Source organism: Grus americana, chromosome 23, assembly GCF_028858705.1.
Source record: "Grus americana isolate bGruAme1 chromosome 23, bGruAme1.mat, whole genome shotgun sequence".
Classification (NCBI taxonomy): domain Eukaryota; kingdom Metazoa; phylum Chordata; class Aves; order Gruiformes; family Gruidae; genus Grus; species Grus americana.
In genome coordinates this window covers 111,158-131,190 of record NC_072874.1, presented here as the reverse complement: position 1 = coordinate 131,190, position 20,033 = coordinate 111,158, and the positions used below count along the sequence as shown (strand labels likewise).

At 42.4% G+C, this 20,033-nt stretch overlaps 1 protein-coding gene across 4 annotated transcripts; it reads left to right on the top strand.

The window, feature by feature from the left end:
- Positions 1–2,658: 2,658 nt before the first annotated feature.
- On the top strand, positions 2,659–18,742 carry NIPAL3 (NIPA like domain containing 3). Of its 4 annotated transcripts, none has more exons than XM_054802127.1 (13): positions 2,829–3,360; positions 4,391–4,800; positions 6,666–6,734; positions 6,833–7,004; positions 7,113–7,172; positions 7,875–7,996; positions 8,769–8,865; positions 10,230–10,365; positions 11,055–11,143; positions 12,623–12,686; positions 13,675–13,769; positions 14,402–14,840; positions 17,241–18,742. In XM_054802127.1, exons 2-12 carry the CDS (start codon positions 4,702–4,704, stop codon positions 14,599–14,601), a joined length of 1,203 nt encoding a protein of 400 aa, XP_054658102.1. In that variant the 5' UTR covers positions 2,829–3,360; positions 4,391–4,701; the 3' UTR covers positions 14,602–14,840; positions 17,241–18,742. The 4 variants fall into 4 exon arrangements, with proteins under 4 accessions (XP_054658101.1, XP_054658103.1, XP_054658102.1 ...); XM_054802125.1 differs by having other exon boundaries at positions 2,836–3,360; positions 7,851–7,996; XM_054802126.1 differs by lacking the exons at positions 2,829–3,360; positions 17,241–18,742 and adding an exon at positions 2,659–2,770 and having other exon boundaries at positions 7,851–7,996; positions 14,402–14,755.
- Positions 18,743–20,033: the final 1,291 nt, after the last annotated feature.

Sequence of the window (20,033 nt, the reverse complement as noted above, 5' to 3'; positions counted from 1 at the left end):
GTGAAGCTACCTGAAGACTCTGCCTCTTCTCTTTTAGTCAGAACTTAGCATCAGGTCATCTGGAACTCCTGGAAGCTGACCAGACAGACTGATGGCGCCTACAGAAGGTATTTAAGCAACTTCTCTACCTTGATCATTTTCCCTCATCTTTTGTCCTTTACGTCCTTGATTGCTGTTATTCAATCCTGAGATAATACACTCCTGATATCACTGAGATGGGAGAGACAAGCAAGGAGGAAGAGATCAAAGGAAGGAGAAGAAAGAGAAGATGCCAAAGGCAGAAGAAGAAAGAGGGAAGATGCCAAATACTTCCTTGATGTACCTACTTTACATACCTGGTACACTAAGTTTCAGAAATTCTTAATATACTTAATTTTCAGGGTTCTGTGGTTACTATGTAGCCACCAGACAGCAGGAGACTGTCGGCAGGGGCCATGGGCATCCTCTTTCCAGCAGCAGAGGAAGTAGCTTGGAAGCTAGATCCAGAAAGCCCAAGAGGCCCTTGGCACCTCTGAGCGTTGGCTGGACTTGAAAAGAACCCAGCAGAGTGCAGGCTGGGAAAACAGCGTGGGTTTAAAATATCTTTCTGCTTCCCTCTGCTGGCCAGATAACGGATGTGACAATGTAATTCCTACAAATCTGGGAAGGATCAGGGTGAATAGCAAAAGATAGGAGAGGTCATCTTGTCCTACCACTACACAAGCATTAATTTCACTGATTTCTTTGAATTTGATGCTGAATTTTAAAAAAAAAAAAAAAAAGTTATATGTATGTATGTGTCCTGGGGAGCTCAAGAAGATTGGAAATGGGACCAGGGCCAAAGCTGGGTGGGTGAGAGATGGGGAGATGGTACAGACCAGGGCGCTGTATGCAGAGTAATTTCAAGGTTTAAACCAGTAACACTGCATTACCACTTCCTTCATACTGTTACCAGTTGTGATTACAAAGTTAATGTAACAACCTTGATCTAAACTTAGTTGCTATTCTTGTTACAAAACAGGATCATTATGAGTTGCAAAAAACTCAAAACAAAGGCATGAACCTCAAACATTTTTGTTACTGACTTGGTTATACTGAAATCTCTTTGATTGAGAATTAAATCCTTTTTCTGAGTTTGAAATTACTTTCCTATGGTGTTTGTACGGACTGGAGGAAATCTTGAAACCTACATGGAACAGCCACTGGTAAAAAAATTCTGAATATGGAGGTACAGGAAATATGTAACAGCGCCAGCTTTCGTTTTAAATAGGATGTGTAAGTTAAAGGCAAATCTGACATTTATGCAGTATTCAAGTCAAGAAATCAGCAGTTATTTATGCACTTGATTTCCCTGATTAATTTAAGAAGCAAAGGGGGAGGGGGGAAGCATTTTGAAGCACTGCTGTTGCTGAATAGGCTTTAAGGGTGACTCAGTGCTGTAAAATCACTTTTGCAGGTTGTCCTCATTTACCGAGCCAGGCATCTTAACAACTCGCTTCACCGGGATGACCCTCTCTCAACTGAAAATCTGAGAAAAGATGCTGAGCGCCCCAGCTCCTGCCAAACTCGGACACTAAGCTGCCTGGTGCCACCCCAGAAGTGCTGTGCTTTGCAGGCCTGGAATCAAAGGTAGTGTCATTGATAGCCAAGAGATGGTGAGATGGAAGCTACTACAGGTTTTCAAATTGCATAGTCTCCCACAGACATAGTACGACCAAAAAGAAAAAAAAAAAAAATCCCTCATATAATCAAGCTCTGGTGTTATTACTACTAGTCACAGAGCTGCACTGGCAATAGTACTGCATTAGGAAAGTTTAAATAAAACGTGTGCTTCTGACCAAGGATAGTACAAGTCTTTAGATGAGCTCTTCAATCAGAGGGAAGGTTAGTGCAAGGAAGAGGGCTGAGTAATTGCTAGAGACAGGGCCATGACATGGGTGCTGACAGGACAAGGAGGGGGTCAGTGCCACAACGGTGCAAACAGTAAACATTCCACTGTCTTAAAACACACAGCAACTGGGGGGTTATGACTCGATAGCGTTTCTAATTCCCTTGTGCTGGTTTGTCCCAAGGAGAGCAATTTTGGACGTGAAACACCCGTAACTGGCTGCGGACGGGTTTGTTTCAGATGCCACTTCCTATTGATTTGTTTCATTAATGAATCCTTGCCATGCTTTGAAAGAAAAACCTTTGTGTGGTTGGAATTTTCCTTCTTCAGCTGTGAAATGATTATTGCAATTGCTGCTACACAGTACCAAGTGCTGCTTTTTTGCTTGATGTACTGAGCGCTCCAGAACATCCACGGAGTATCTGCAGAATGGCAGGTATCCACGTTAGAGAGCTACCACACATCGAAGATGGTGTAGAACCACCATTGTTTCTGAAACAAATCAATCACAACTATTAATGTGCAGCAGGCGGACAGAGGCCTGGGTTGGTTTTCTACAGAGATGTAATGGATCAGCAATAATCTTTGTTTTCTCCACTCAGTGAACCGCTGCAGTCCTGCTTGCTGCGGTGACCGGTGCCTGTGTACAGGACGATCGCTCTGAGGGGTGAGAGGGGAGGCGGGACCTAAGTGCTGCCCTCGGGAGCGGGCAGGCGGCCTGAGCAGAGGCACGCTGAGCAGCTGCAGGAAGTGACGTCACGGCACCGCCCCGGTGATAGCGCGGTGCATGCCGGGAACGGCGTCAGCCCGCCCCGTGAGGTAGCGCGGTGCAGGCTGGGAATGGCGGGTACTGACAGGGTGAGGCAGCGCGGTGCGTGCCGAGGGGGCACTCCTCCTGCCCAGGTGAGGCGGCGCAGTGCAGTGCGGGCGGGCGCGGTCTGTACCGGCCGGTACCTGCCCATGTGTCTCGGGACGCTCCGGCCCTCGGCAGTACCGGCAGCCGAGGGAACGTGTACACCTGGTTGCTGAAACAACGGCCGACCCAGCTGCTCCTCCAATCACAGCGCCTGTTACTTTGGGCTCTTCGGCAGGCGCCCAATCACAGGCGAACTCTCAGCTGCCGTGCGTGCGGTTAGTTAAGGTGGCTCGGAACAGCCTCGTTGCGCATGAGCCTTAAGGCGGCTCCGGCGGCTGCTAGCCGCCACACTCCCCCGCCCTGCCCGAAACGAGCGGCGGAACCTGGCTCCGCCCGCCCGCCCCCTCAGAGCCCTGCGCCTCAGACGAGCTCGGCCCATAGGCTGGGCCAGGCCCGACCCCCGCCCGACAGCCAGTCCCCGCCAGCGCCTGGGGCCCGGCCCTAGACTGACAGGGGTGGCGGCAAATCGGAGGGGCCAGGCAGGAACGGAACGCGGCGCTCGGCCAGGAACCGAAGTTGGGGGCCAAAGGCCCAGGCCATGGGGGCAGAGTGTGCGGGCCGCTCCCTGAGGTAGCAGGTGAGTGAGCGGGGCGTCGGGGGAGGCCGCCTCGCCCCCCTCTGCGTTGCGGGTTTTCCAGAAGGTTTTTGTCGGGAACCGTCGCTGGGGTCCGGCTGCGGGTCTCGGAGGGACAGGGCGGTCTGACCCGGGGAGGGTGTCCTGGGGGCACCCCCTGCCCTCAGCCAGGCTCTGCTCTGCCCGGGCAGGGTTTCCTCACGATGGGGGGGGGGGGGAGGGGAGAGAGACTTTGCCCCCCACTTCCCCTCACAACGGGGTGCTTTTCCCCCTTTCGCGGCTAGGCTGTCATGTTACCTCTGTCTGCTCAGCCTGCCCCATTTCAGGCAGTCTTTGATTGGAGCAAGAGGGACATGTCACTTGTGAGGATCACACCCCAACAATGTCTATACACCAGCATTCCCTCCTGTACAAAGGGGAGCATGGTACTGATGCTCTTTGAAGTCTTTGGTGAAGGAGCCGTCATGGCATGCAGGGACCACAGACTGGCTTGCAGTGGGTGGTGCTTTCCAGACAGCTGTAATGAGTCTGGCCCTAAGGAATTTAGCCTCCAACTCTGCTCACAGCAATTACACTGAAATGACCTCTGTTTGCATGAAGAGCAGCACTGTCATCCCCAGCACGTGGGGATGGTGTGACTAATGTAATGCTGCGTCCTGAACAAACAACAGAGGTATGCAGGGAGTAGAGGAATGAAAAGCAGGACTCGGAGGACTTCAGAGACTTTTTGATAAGAGCTTTCCAAATGGCAAGGCCTGACATTAAATGCCAGCTGAATATGTCACCCTTGGGGCCAAGCCAGTTTGTCAGCACTTGTAAAACAAGGTCTGTGTGAGTTTCTGTGTTTGGGACTTTGTAAGAAGACATTGAACCTCTACTTTTTCTGCTGATTTGTGCAGCCATTAGTTTGATTCCAGGGCGTTTTCTGTGGCCTATACTTCAGCAGGATTTTTTCAAGCTTTGGACCATTAAGTTCATTTGACCTAATTATATATGTGTGTGTATATATATATTTATTTCTCTTTTTTCTTAGTATCACCTTGGAGGAATATAACCTTGCTGCCCCACTGACTGGCTGGAAATACTGGCTCAACTACACTTCTGCCTATGGTGCCTACCCTATCTCAGTGTAGCCTGGTGGGGGAAGAAAAGCAGCAAACAGGCTACAGAGAATTTTTTTGTGCTTCACTGAACTAATTGTTGCTTGTCCAAACAAAACAGAATGGATGGGAAGAAGTGGTACCAAGTTACAGATAAGGTGGTTGCAGCAGGGTCCAAGTCTCTTCTTTAAAGAGAAGTTCCGGCATCAAAGAGGGTGAAAAACAAACACTCCAATCAACCAAGATGGAAGGAGGCAACAGTCCAAATCTACAACTTCGGCAACTCCCGTTGGCCACAGCAGCGGTTTCTGTGCAGCCACACACTGACTCCTTTTCTTACAAGGTCAGGTTTCTACCCCAGTCTATCCCTAGAAGGCCCTAACTATTCAAGTACGCTGATGATGCCATTGTATTTGGGTTATTTTTTTTGCAGAAAATGCACTGTCTTTGTATTTAGCTATGCCTGGAGGCGCCAGTGTATTATATGCTGTGTATACAGGCAGTGAGAGAAAGAGAAATTTTGTGTCTTGACGAGCTAGACAAATCGAAGAAAGAAGGACTGGCAGTTAAAAGATGTGCATGTTTAAAGGTGGTTAGATGCAATAAATTCTGCTAGGTGCCTTTTCAGACTAATCCATACATTGGTGACTGAGATCAGATGTTCTGGTCTGAGGTATATTCAAGTGCTTGAATTTCAGGTGGGTCAGCCCATGGTCATGCAGAGAGCCTGCAGCTGAGGTAGGATGTGTTTCCGTAGTTCCTGCTTATTCTCCAACTGGGAACACAGCTGTTCCCAAATCAATTTCCTCTGAATCCCTCATTCTGAAGATGCTCAGAAAATCCCAGCAAGAAGAGCTTTTTCTTTTTTTTTTTTACTTTTTTTTTTTCCCCCCCACTAGGACATAGTACTTTGCTGAGAACACAGCCTTAGGTGCGTTGTAAAAGCTGACCAGGCTGACGTTGGCTTGCAGGCTTTTGCAGTCCAGAAGCCAGTCCCAAACCTGTGCAGCTTTGCAGCTTTCAGCTGAGGCAGTGTCTCCTCCGTCTCTTCTAAACTGAAGTCCAGTTGCTGAACCAGTAAACTGTGCTGAGCTTCTCTGGCTACATCTGTGATCACACAGTGACGTTTTTCTGCCAACTTTACTGTCTGTTGTGGGACAATATCTCAGGTGGTTTTGAATTAAACTGCTTGGCTGAATCTTATTTTCATACATTCTGATAAAAACCTTTTTGTTTCGCCAATAAGAACCTGAAATCTTAAAGTCCTTGTCTTACTATGTATGAGAAAATCAAGAATAGTGTATTTACTGTTAAGGGAGGAATACAAATGTGAGCTCGGTTATCTCAAATCAATCAGAGTAAGTACTCCACTGTATCTTGGAGACTTGCACTGAAATGCTAATGACATCTAATGACGTTTGTACAGTTGTTGGAAGAACACAAATGCTAAATGGCCTGGCTTATTCTCAGGCTCTTCTGTTTGCTCCTAATGTACATTTCCTTTGTGAGTCAGCCTGCTTTACGCCCATTTTATTTCAAATTCTGTCTTTAGACCGTGAGAATTATTGCTGAGCTGGGAATGCTAATGTGGAAGGGGCTGGGAGCTTGCTAGGAGTTGCTACCAGTTGCCTTTTACGTTGGAATTAACTGGTTCATATAAAAAGCAGCATAAAATCTGGGATAATCGGGCTGCCTCATCAAATGGGCTAAATTACCTACTGAACCAGCAGATGTTGTAAGTGGAAAAGAGCAGAATAATTCTTAAAATATGACCCACAGAATGCAGAGGTTCCTGATCCATACTCTGCTGAAACCAGGAGCAACAAACATCCCCATGAAAAGAATTTTTCAAAGGGAAGAGTGAATGAGTGGGTGGTTGTTGTGTTTAGCTTTATCTTCTTCTCCTCTGAGAAACTGCAAAGAATGCAAATATATGCACACTAATTTAAGTCTCTTGTAGAAAGTATCTGTTAAGGAAGGTTTATCTTTCACCTGAAGTTTCACAGATTTGGAACACAGCCACAGGGAACTTGCCTGAATTGCCCTAGATCATGTAGATAGAGTGGAAGATAAACAAAGATTTTATTGACACCTGATCTAGGAACTGTTTTAAAAGTCTGCTGTTTTCCAGATTGTGTAAAAAGCTCCAACTTCCTTCAGGGTCCAGTGGCTATATTTAATATCTGTGTGTTTATTTTGTTTTTACAGGAGAACTTGATTGGTGCATTACTGGCTATTTTTGGTCATCTTGTTATCAGTATTGCACTCAACCTCCAGGTGAGTATCATGAAGCAAATACTGATCCTGCCTCAAGCATCCTGCATTAAAAAGCATCAAGCATGCCAAAGATTCTTTGCCTTTATTTTCTTTTCTAGAAATACAGCCACATCCGACTGGCAGGTTCCAAAGACCCCCGAGCCTACTTCAAAACCAAGACGTGGTGGTGTGGACTGTTTCTGCTGGTGCTGGGAGAACTGGGAGTGTTTTCCTCTTATGCCTTTGCTCCTCTGTCCCTGATTGTGCCACTCAGTGCAGTGTCTGTTATAGGTAAGGGGAAAAGAGACAACGCCATTCAAATCTGAGAGCGTTCCAGTGTGAGATTGCTGATCATTGGACTGATGCGTAACTCACTGTTTCTCTCTCCTTTTTTTATAGCTAGTGCAATCATAGGAATTATATTTATTAAAGAAAAATGGAAGCCCAAGGATTTTTTGAGTAAGTTGCACAGTTCCTTTTCATTTTTCCTCTCTGTTTACAACCCATTCAACACATAGCATGGCCTCTCAAGCATTATAAAGGGATGACAAGATCTCCATTAGCTATAGTACCTCTTTGAAGAAATGCGTCATCTCATCCACTGTTTGTTAAAAATGGATTTTTTTGTTTGTTTGTTTTTCATGACTTGTGCCAAATCATCTGAATCTCACAGATTTTTAGAAATACAGGAAATGCTGTTTTGTTTACGGGATTTGAGAATAGTGGTACTCTGGGCTGAAGCTGTAGTCTAGGGCCTTGACTCCGCAATAGTGTAGGCACAACTGAATCAGCTGAATTTCGTATGTGTGCAAGTGTTTGCTGAACTGGGGCATTCACTCTTCCGTTTTCCAGAAGATGGGCTGTGGGCGGTGCCAGGCAGGATAAGCCCCAGATATAGATCTTGTAGCTTCTATTCGTTTAGCAGATGCTACCTGGTATGAGCTTTTTTTCTCTCAGCTCACAGCACACACATTGCCTAGGGGTTTTTTGGTTCTAATATTTTAAAAGTGGGGCATGAAGGGCAGGGGAATGTGCATGATGTTATTAATGGTCACTGCATGTGCAATACTAATTCCATGCATCCACACTAACCCACTAACTTTGTCCTCTCTTTTTTTTGTCCTTTGGTTGCCGAAGGACGCTATGTTTTGTCCTTTGTAGGCTGTGGTTTGGCAATTGTTGGAACTTATCTGCTGATAACATTTGGACCTAATAGTCATGAGAAGATGACAGGAGAAAATATCACTAGGCATTTAGTGAGCTGGCCATTTCTGTTGTATATGGTAAGATGGCCCATAAAATGTGGGACAGTTTTCTGCTATATGCCTGACTGGGAGTTTCGTTTCAAGCACGATACGTCCTTATGGTTACTACCAATATTCCTTGTACTTGCTAATGAACCTGTGCCAGCTTGTCCCGGTGTCAGTTCCGCATTGCATGTGGACACGTGCATGCACAATTTTGAACCCTCCCATTCTTTCTCTGAATTATTCTGTTAGGATTTAAATAGCTTTTAACTGAAAGGTTTTAAAATAGCTTCCTCACTCCCTGATATGTCAGCTTCAGCCTGTGGCAGTAGTACTGATGGCAGCTGAGAGCAACTGCTCCAGAGGTGTCCAAATACTGTGCTTCCATCTGGGCTTGTTCTAGACTGACTTTCTCTGGAGCCATCGGTCTCCCATTGAAAGTCTTAGGCAAGCTATTGTTTTTTAATGGACATTTGGACGTTAAATAAGATGTCTGCTGCAGGGTTCCCTTAAAGAAACTCATTACAGAAAGTAGGCTGAGATCTCTGATGTGAATATTCAGTCAGGATTATTTGATCTGCTGCTTTACCATGAATATAATGTCAAAGTGTCTGCAAGAAGCTGTTGAATATCTTATCTAATTAGAATCTAAGATCATGCTAAATTGGATCTATAATTGTGTGAGATCCTAATTTTCCTTTGATTTGCCCTTTTGTGTAATTCTAATGTTTGACTGGCTCAGAATCCCGTTTACTGCCAACCCCATACACCCCACATCTTTTAATATTCCCGTTTTTATCTTTTGTAGCTTGTGGAGATCATCATATTCTGCCTGCTACTATATTTTTACAAGGAGAAAAATGCAAACTACATTGTAGTTATTCTTCTGCTTGTAGCTTTGCTGGGTAAGTTGATACGGACTTGTAAGATTTTCTAACTCTAGCTTATAACAGTAAACTGAGGCATCTATGGCTTATAGGGGATTATATTTACCTAATTAATGTCATAAAATGCACCAATCCACTCCAGAAATGTCACTACAAATTGGATAAAGCTAATAACTTGCAGTGATGTTTAGGATCTTTGCAAATGACCTTTGAACAATTAAGACTTATTTTCCATAAGGATGAACAATCTGCCAAATATAGAAAATGCAAGTTATTTGTTAGTGTTCTTAACTTTAATCTGTGCATGCAAAGCATGGTATGATATCTTATCTGTTCAATGGATAAGGAAGGCTGATTCAGTGGATGAAAGAGAGGATTTGACCTACAAGAGTCTTCTTGGCTCTGGGAAGATTTGCTCTGTGGCTAAAGAAATGATAAATACTCTGCCATGCCAGCATGTCCCTGTTTAAATTGGAAGAGCCTCTGGACATGGGGTGAAATGATGCTTTTGATATCCTCGTGGCCTACAGTGGGATCCGACAGTGATTTTGGAAAGGCCAGGATTTCACTTGTACCTTTCTCCACATTAGTCTGTTGTTTTGGGTTTTTTTTAAGAACCCGTGATCAATTAAACTTTAAGAAGTGTGAATAACAGCAAGGCAGTGATGCAGTCTGACGTGCTGTTGAATCTATGTAACAGTCCTCACTGTTTGCTACTTCTGCAACTTCAGTCACTGCAGTGTCTTGTCTTTTTCCGTCTTTTTCCGTCTTTTTCCGTCTTTTTCCGTCTTTTTCCGTCTTTTTCCGTCTTTTTCCGTCTTTTTCCGTCTTTTTCCGTCACTGTTTGGGGCTGGATTTCAGTAACTGATGCCTCGGAGGCTGCATGAATTACAGACAAAGCAACTATCCTAATTCTGAATGGCCCTGACATTTTCAGAAATGGAAAGGAACTAAGCTCTTTCTGATTCTTGTTCTGAAAACTTCCTTAGCTTTATTAACCAAGCCAATATGGCCTCAGAAATGAAAATTCATGTCCATCATGTGATTCCTCAACATTGCTTAAACACTTAAAAAAAAAAAAAAAAAACCCAAACCCAACAGTAAATGCTCCCAGTCCTCTAGAGAAGGGAACCGTGATACAGAAAGGTTAAGTGATTTATTGAAGGTCACTGTGGTGAAGTTGTTGGGAATAAAACTAGCAGAGTTGGGGATAAAATATGCAGTATGCATCCCTTGCTTGCCCTGGCAAAAGGGAGGGTTCAAGTTCTTGTAGGTCTTGGATTTATTTGCAGATGCCTGTCAGGTATAAAACAAATGTGCAGCATTCTTGTCCCACTGAGGATGTATCAGTGCTTCAGCTGAGTCTTGGTAAACATTCACAGGTTCCATGACTGTTGTGACCGTGAAGGCTGTGGCAGGCATGATTGTTGTCTCAATACAAGGAAACTTACAACTTGACTACCCTATATTTTATATCATGTTGGTGTGCATGATTGCTACAGCGATCTTTCAAGCAACGTAAGACATTCACTCTCTTTTTGTCTATAATTGTGCTGGTTTTAGTGGATCAGTAATTAGTGGGTGGTTTGTTATCCATTCCAAGAATGCTGATTAAATTTTAGGAGAAGAATTACCCATTCTCTTCTGTGACCTGTCCTCAAATCCATGTCACAGGAGTCTGGGAAAGTGCTGTTCTTTTCTTTTCCATGTAGTGACACAGCCAAGTAGTTTTAATCCCAAATTTATACATCATTCAAGTATTTGCAAGACAATGTTAGAAATGAAATGATGGCAAATTAAATACCGTATCTGTGCACTGGCTAAAATCAAAGTGCAGAATCAGTGGTGGTGGTGATGATGTGTCTATTTATTTTTTTCCCCTCTGTACTTGTAATAACATAAAAAGCCGGTAGGAGCTGGGATAAAAAGCTGTTCAAAATGTGAGTGACGTTCTGGCCCTAAGGTCAGTGGCAGTAATTTCTCTGCCTTTAGTCAGTAGACCCCTAAGGCTTACTCTTCTATCATGTATATTAATTCCAAGGGATGCTGCTGCAGGTTTAGTGAGAAAGAGAATAAAGTTTCTGAAATTTATGCATCACTTTTCAAAAGTGGCTCCAAAAAGGAGACCTATACTAGTCCATGATAACTGCTATACAATTTGAGTGTCCTTCCCAAATCAACTCCTGTTGTCTGACATTGTGTTGCAGATTTTTAGCTCAAGCCTCACAGCTGTATGACTCGTCTCAGATTGCCAGCATCGGCTATATCCTGTCCACAACAGTCGCAGTCACAGCAGGTAACGGTGTGCAAAACAGTGGGTTGGTCCTTTCTAAAAGAAGGGCAAAAGATTTTGGAAAATAATCCTCACTTACAAATGAGAAAGGTGAATACTCAGCAAGATGATGGCATGTATTTTCTTGTCATCTCTCTTCTGCAGCTGGCTTTGGGGTTTTTTTTGTTTTTCCTTTCCAAAAATGTGAATTATCCCATTAGACTGTGTTAAAATTTTTCTTAAGTTCTGTCATTTTGTTTAAAGTGCATGGAAACTTACATTTGACACTGTATTACTCATACCATGCTCGTGTGTAGAAAAGGAGGGTGATGTGTGCTAGTAGATGTGCAGCTTGAATACATAGCTAAAAGTTCTCCTTGTGTAATTTTTTTCTAGATTTGGTTAAAATGTATGCGATACGGTGTATAAATATATTTCCTTCCTCTGTATAAAGGTGTTAGAATTCTCTTCCTGATAGTCTTGTTTGCATTGTATCTAGAATGCAGCTGCTCATAACTTCATAGGTACTTTTCTTTCTGAGCATTTGACTTCAATTTCAGCCTTTGCCCACACAGAAAAAGCTTTGTCTGCATGATCAAAGATCAGCGTTTTAAACCCCTTAGGATTCTAACCTGATGAGCAGCCTTTTTAAGGTTTTGTTCTTGTTAAACAAGAGCAAAACTGGGAAAAATAAAAACCCAACCAAAACACACAACCCTAACACTGGAGACTGTGCATCTGCTTGACAGTGATGGATACTATCTGTGTAAATAGTAATGCCCTTCTAGGTATATAAGGGCAATAGATTCCCCTGTAAATTACGCATTGCCTTTTAATGCTCTTCAATGTCATGAGAGAGTATGGCCTACTCTTTGGCTAATGTTTATTTCCTACTGTGTTCCAAGCCATGTGCTGCTCTTGGATTCATCAGGTTATTTACTTAACTCCAATTAGAAATGTAAAGGGTAGGAGCCAGAACGTGTGTCCTGTTGACATCCAGGACACGAGGTTTGAGCTGTATATACTTGTTTGGGGTCAAGAGTTTGTATCTTGTAGTTAGAGAGATCCGATTTGGTTTGTTATTCGGACTTCAGAAATATGGTCTCTCTTGTTTATACGGTAACCACTGCTGTGTGGTGAGAATTTGGCTTGGGCTTCATTAGCACAATGACCTGCAATAGTTCCAGCAATGTTTCCTTCACAACCCCCTACCCCAATATGAAAGGATTTGTACTAGTTGCTGTGCTGCTATACAGTATATTAGTTACACCAGTATAACTATTTTGGCAGTGAAATTCTAAAAGATTTGTCAATAAATTGTGTTAAAATGGAAATCAGGCCACCTTTTTTTATTTTAAGATCATAAAAAAAACCCCAAGGTGTTGACTACAAAAATAGGCATCTTACATGATTTGGTTTCTGGAGGGACCAGTGCTGGGGATCTAGCACTAATTACTCATGTAAGCTGGGAACAAAGATGTCATGAATTATTTCCTTTTCAAGGAGCAACTTTTTACTTGGACTTCACTGGTGAAGATGTTCTCCATATCTGTATGTTTGCGCTTGGGTAAGTGTTTAAATTTTCCTTGATAGAAACCTGGAAAGTATTTCTTCATATGACTAAAATTTTTAAAATATGTATCTATCTATCCATATATATATTGGAGGTACATACTGTCTTGGAGAGGAGGACAACCTGAAAGTACTTGCTCTGTTAGAGCAGACAATGGTCCATATAACGCTGGGTTATGTGTAATTGTACAACATTTATGCCCTATACTAAATCCCTTACTGACTGTACTGGAGATCAGCTGGGATGTTGAAGCATGTGGGCTATTTTTCAAGCTTCCTTGCTCGTGAATCTAGAAGAATTGCAAAATAACCAAAAGAAGCTATCTCTAGGGAATCTGTTTCAGGTTTTGCACCGAGCCTTGACTGAACTGTGACTGGACTTCTGGACTCCTGTTTCTTAGGCATGGGCACACAATGCGGATATGATCAGTAAAACATTTGCTGTGTAACTCAGTATTTAGTCCTAGTACAGTGTCTTGATGTGATTAGCTCTCCATAATCAGGGGACATTCTGTAATTAGTCCAGAAAAAAACAATTGGGAGATTAATGTTACTACCTGCGCCTTTCTCTGTCAACATACTGTAAAAATCAAGGTCGATAGTTGTTAGTATGTTTACCTGTGGGAAACCTTTCAAAGGTCAGGCTGCTAAATCCTGGAATTCCATCAAAGAAAACCAGATTTCGATATGCTTCCTTTCCCCTTTAGTTTGTCAAGGTTAATTAATTAATTAACATGAAAACTTTTCCCTGTGTTTTGATAAAGAAAAGGTGGAATTGTTCTGATTGCTAGGTGGATTTCAATACTGTTGCAGAGGGTTATTCAGCCGAGACAGGTCCCTGTAATTCTGACTTCACAGTTCTTTCGCTTCCAGTTCCAAATTCTCTACAGTGCTACATGATGGACACTCAGAAGCAGCAACATGCAATATTACCTCCTCTCCCTTTTCACAGTTATCTCAGTAGATCTTGTCTTCTCTCTCAGGTGCCTCATAGCATTTCTAGGTGTCTTCCTGATCACAAGAAATAGGAAGAAATCTGTACCGTTTGAACCTTACATATCAATGGATGCTATGCCAGGTAACAGTAAAAATACAGTGATTTATCAGTCTAAGTCTTGGGCTTCACAGTGGAAGCTCAAGCTTTAGGCTCTGTTCAGAATCCAGATATATCAGGCAGCTGTGGGGTTTTTTTTCTAGTTTTTCTTTCTTTTGTTTGTTTGCGCCTTGTGAGGTGTACGTGCCTGTTTTGCATAGAGCAGAGAAGAGGTGATGTGCCACTTGGATGCCATTTACGCTGGGTCCTCTGACACCGGGGGGATGTCAGATACTCTCGGGACTGGGCTTGGTCTTCCTCTGGCAGGAAGAACTGATTATTGGAGAAGGCTGAGATATGTTGCAAGAGGTAGAGGCCAGGGGGAGCGGAAATTTCTTTTGGGAAGTACAACTAAACTCTCTTTCTGGTGAGCTGTATAAAAGATATGCAGCACTTGATAAATAACTGACTGCCATCCCTTGTTCACTTGAAGCTTATTTCTCCATTAGTTGCTTTAGTGCTAAGCAGAAAAACATTATGTCTTTCACTTAACGCTCAAGGAACTGATGAGCTGTGTATCATGAACACTGAGGCTATATAATTTGCTGATTTAACAGAGTGCAGGAAGAATGCATTTTTGTTCCGAAGCATTTAATCTCTGTCTTTGCTCTTTTCAGGCATGCAGAACATGCACGATAAAGGGATTGCAGTTCAGCCTGACCTCAAAGCTTCTTTTTCCTACGGTGCCCTAGAGAACAATGACAACATGCCCGAAATTTATACTCCAGCTACATTGCCAATTGTGCAGGAGCAACATGGTTCCAAAGGAGTTTCTGCTCCACCCTACCGGGTGCTGGAGCACAGCAAAAAGGAGTGACCGACCTTTAAGGAACTGATTTGGATTGTCAGAAGTATGACCTTTATTTATTTACCCATTAAAATATAAGCAAGTGTAAAGCCAACTGTGATATAGCTTAAAGCTTGTCTCAAACTTAACTTTCAAGGCTGATTATTAAAATAAACAACTGTCTATAGTTGTGAAGTTGAAGGCATTCGTCTAAACAAGAAGTAAATCACAGTTCTCCATTGAAGGCTGCTGTCTGGAAGCATGAAATGGTGAGTGCGGTCTTGTAGCAGTATGAAACCAATGAAATAGCAGATGCTGTGAAAACTCAGAGCTGTGGGAAAAGAAGTGACTGTGCAATTTTTAGTCCTGCTGGGAGTGTGTTTATCTCCAAATAGAAGTTTCCAGGAGTTGCTCACCAGGAGAGGAGGACGGGATTTAATCTCTCATATATAGAGACTGTGACGGATTTCCAGAAAAGTTGTAAATCCTCATGTCTCTAGCATAACCACCAAACTACCTTAACATGGCAATAAAATGTAGTTGTTTTCAAGCATGAATACTGAAACTTACTGCGTCTTTACAGCAGCATATTTGGTCAGAGTAAGCAAGCTACTTTATTCCTTCAAAACATGGATCTTGGGCACTTCCCGTACAACTATTCTCTGGCTAGTGTTGAATGTATGCACTGATTATGTGAATTGTTGGTATAGCACCGCTGGATTATATGGCAGTTTAGAACAAAGACTACTTGCCAGTTTTCTGGTTTCATAGCAGGAGCTTCAAGTTGGAGTAAATGGTACAGAGGGAACACTGTTAAGTATGAGAACAAGAAGAAATGAGATTGGTAATGTGACTGGTATCTGATGAGAATTTTTTGTAGTTCTTGATGAGGTCCCAATTCTCTATGGCTTTAATTTTCTTTCTGGTTGAGGCAGGATTTCCAACTTTGTTTAGAAGTCTTAAATGCTTAAAGGTGTTGACATTCCTTAGTTAAAAAGCTTAGTCTAGGTGTTGCAGGCTGGGGTGTCTGTCGCTGCCCTCCCTCCCCATTTTTTATCTTTTATAAAAAGGCAAAAAAAAAAAGATACTAGTCTAATATTGTGAATGACCCAAGAAGAAAAAAGCGTGTGCAGTCCAGCACTCTGTGAGGACTGTGAGAATAATGGTGCATTGTGTACTCATGGTATTTATCTTTCCAGCTTCCAAGAGATTGCTAGAAGCTGATGTGAAGGGAGAATAGACGGGGGGGGGGAACTTGTCAAGTGAAAAGGACAAAGTACAACATTTACTGGCATATGCAAGTTACACTGGCACTTTGGTATCATCGTCATACTCTCTAAAAGCCATTGTTTTGCTGGGAAACAGAATTTTAAGTCTACTTGTTGTGTCTTTGTATGTGTAGCAGAGTGTCTCCAGGACCTTAGAAGACTTTATTTGAAATGAATAGTGCCTGTGTTCTGCACACTTTTAACTGGTTACTCTGATGCCGAGGGGTTTGAGAGGATCTTGGACTTGCAGCAGTGGCTTTCTGCTTTTTTTTTTTTTTTTTTAAATTGACTAATGGCCACTTTCTGTTCCCAAAAATTCCCAAGAACTCCACTGACTTCTATATAGTTATTGCAGATTCTTGCTATTATATATGACAACAGAACCATTCTTTCACATATGTTTGCTTTCCCAGCTATGGCTACTAATTTACCTTGGAAATTCTTGAGACTGCTTTGACCTTTTTTGCAGGTTAACAAAATTATAACCTTCCCCCCTGCAAAGAGTAGATGCCTAGTGGCTGTATGTGTACCTATATGTGAAACTTGTTCACCAACTTGGCATGTCTGACAATTCAGATCTTATCAGTGGCATCCCAAACACTACAGCTTATGAAACCTCAAGAAATAACAGCTTTTCTTTTGCCCTCAATACTTTTTGTGTTTAAGTAAGATAACAATGTTAATGGTCTAATGCTGCCAGGACATTAATCTTGTTGGAGTTGCACTGACACTGATTTACTACCTTTGGCTTTGTATCCTTGGTAATCAATCGTTTGTGAATTTATGTGCAGCTTTTGTTCGTTAATAATACAAATCAAAGTAGTACAGGGAAGGCTGAATGGGAAGGGTAGAAGAATGCTGTTTTTTCTTATCTCTTCGCTCTTAATCAATGAGGCAGTAGCTGTTTTGACCTATTAGAAAAATTTTTGACCTATTCAGAAGAAACCACAGAAACATACTGTTTTAAAACAAGCTGTGCTAAACCATGCATAGCTACAAACTCCACTTTTTACATGGCAATAATCTCTGTGTTTAATTATTACAGATGTTGCTGTGGTATAAAATAATTAATCAGAAGGGCCTAAATGTTGTGCTGTTGACTTCTATTATTAGGATGGTCGTATGTGTAACAGAACGTAGTTTTCTCAGTTCTTAGTTTTTCAGTAGTATTTCAACTGCAGTGGACTGGTATGCAGAGTTTGTAGGCAGTAAATGGCTGTTTAGGTTTTTCTTCTCATCATGGGACCTGACATCATGAGAGACAGACACAGAGTGCTTTGCTGGGGGAGTGTGCTACTCGGCTGCAGAGCCCCTGCTTGTACTTTTGTGAGCTGCTCTCTGGCCTGATTCAGTGATTCTTTCTTTTCTTTTTTTTTTTTTTTTTTTTTTTTTTTTATTCAGTAAGCTGCCTGGGTTCCCCACAGCCTGTGCACTGACTGACTCCTGGCCTGACCTTCCTCTCTGCCAGAGAGCCTTCAGTTGTCAGCACGTAGCTGTCTTCTGCTCCGAGTGAAACTTCCTCCAGCCATAACCTGAGCTTTTGTATTACTGTGTTGTTTTGGCCCTTTTCTTTCAAAGACTCTAAAGGCAAGAGTCTTGCTCCAAAGCTTTATATAACCATGTTTTATTTACACAGTCTGTGTGTTTAAATAATTCTACTTAATCTTGGCAGTTCCCTTTACCTACAGGGAGACTTGCTTTTGGAAATGTCCTGACAAAGGACTCCAAGGGAGGTGATGTCTGTTTCTACAGCACATAAATCACAATATTTTAGACTATTCCATTGTGCCACATCAGTAGAACCCGAGGTGTTCCTTAGGCTATAGACCTTAACTTAATGCACTGACATTGTAAGGGTTGCTTTTTTGCCAGTCTGCATTACCCACCCTAAGCACGATAGTCAGGCTGCCAGACTGCACCTCGCTCCTGCTTGCTGCCTACGTTCAATACTTGAATTTTAAAATGTGAGGGGTTTTTTTTATATGCTTCCCCCTTTCTTGCTCTTTCTCCCAAGCTTCCAAAAGATTTTATTTTCTGCTCTTCAGCACAGTCTGAGCAGGCATGAGCAGGGGCTGCTAGAAGCCAAACATCCGTTTAAACTGACTGTAGGACTTCTGCGCTCTTTCTGACAGAGAGAGGGCATAGCTCAGGATTAAATAAACTCCTTGCCTCCCTTCTAGTTCAGAGCTTACAAGCTGAAAATAGGAAGGTATTTGTACCCTCAAGTCTATACTTTTTACAGAATATTTGTTGGTCTGAGGTGACAATGGCCGTGCCCGGGATTACAGCAAACATTTACAGCTAAACAGCATGTGAAGATTTAAAAGAGAGGAGCCCCGTACCACATTCTAGTCCTCCTTGCAGCATGAAAAATAATCTGTCGGTGTACAGCACACTTGAACATGTGTATGTCAAAGCATGTGTATGTTTATGCACGGCTGATCCCGACAGAGGCGGGGCACTTATATTTCCAAACGTGCAGCATTTTTCAGCATCAAGAGCTGAAAAAGCATGCACAAAAATCAACTATCTCCTTCACTGAACGGGTAGAATAGCTCCTTGACTCTCTATTTCCTAGCTTCTTTATCGACTGTGAACTGACATCTATTGCCTCCACACCGTGTGGCTTGTCAATGCACCAGAGCACTTAATACATTCTCAGTGTGTATCTTGTGTAACTTAATGCTGTGGGATACAGCTCCTGTGTTGGCTGAATGTACAAAATGATCTGCCTGCAATGTTCTTTTGTTCACATTAAAATGTGTAAATAAATCAAGCTTTACAGTATTGGACTATAAGGATAACTGCTTAATTTTTCATAAGCAATGTTGCATGTCTATTTAATTCTATGTCTTTTAGGTGAGACCTTTGGAAATGACACTTAATAAAAGATTGTGGTGAAACCTTTAGAATTCTGGCCTGCTTCATACTCTTGGTATAGCTTTAATCAGCCATAAATGTCTTGAGAGAAGTTAAGACAGAATTTAGTTTACTACCATAAGTACTGTGTGCATTCAAATAACTATCTCTTTTTAACAGGATACTTGTGAATGAAATACAGATTGCTACGACTCATGTTTGGGGCTGCAGCCTTACTAATGCTTGCCATTTTACATGAATCTCCAAGTATTTGGTGTCAGCTTTAGGAATCGCGCAATTTACTTTAAAATCTTAGTTTTACAAGGCTTTTAAAAAAAATATTAGCATTCATTATTTCACGGAAGAGCTTGAAAATGTGATCCAAGTATAGCGTAAAGGAGTGCGTGGGGATAAGGGGACAAGATGAGCCAAATCACCAAACCAAAAGCATGACATTATTGGTGGCCTGACTCATGATTTTTGCATGCCTGCCAACTCAATACTGAAACTGAGACAACAGCATGCTTCTCTGAGACAGCGAAGACCTCAAACAGTGGTTGGGAATGCTGCGCTATAGGAGATGCCATCCTTCAGATACAGTGTCTTTGAGTGACAGGAGTAGACAGCTTAAGGGCATTTCCTATCAATGCCATTAAGAGATACAGATGGTCATAAATTTAGAATACTGGCAATGTTGCTTAATGGAATGCTTGCCAACCTAATTAACACCGTATGGGTTTTAGTCCAGGGGGCTAAGCGGAAGCTAACCCTCAGGATACTCTTAATTAAATGTATCTCTTGGGGTCCCAAACCACAAATGGAAAAAAAACCCGCAAGAGCAGCCTTATCCACTTTGGTGTTAAAGCTGCACTTCATAGAAGTCCCTGGACACGGACATTAAAACACTGGCTAGCGCTTTCCTGGATGCTTGCAGAAGCAGCATACCAAAGCCCCAGAGTTCCTGATAAATGTGGAAATACTTTGTTAACATACATCATTTAAGTGTTAGTGTGTTGTATCAGACAACTGTGTTAAGTGCTAGTATAATAAGGTGGTAATCAAGCCAGATGTCGGGATCATTACAAAGATGCATGCTACAAAAGGAGGGTTATTACAAAAGACATTCAAAATGCTCCTGAAATGGCTACAAATGTTGGGAGTTTGTGGTATTAAAGCAGAATATATTGCTGGCCAGGGAGGAAGAACATGGTAATGAATTAATAAAGCATGCGATTGCAGGGAAGAAAGGCTAAGGTAATTGAGACTAACCAATTACTGCCTAAATTTGAACTGCCATCTAAATTGCAGAGTCCCTTATCTGGACAGGTAAGGCTG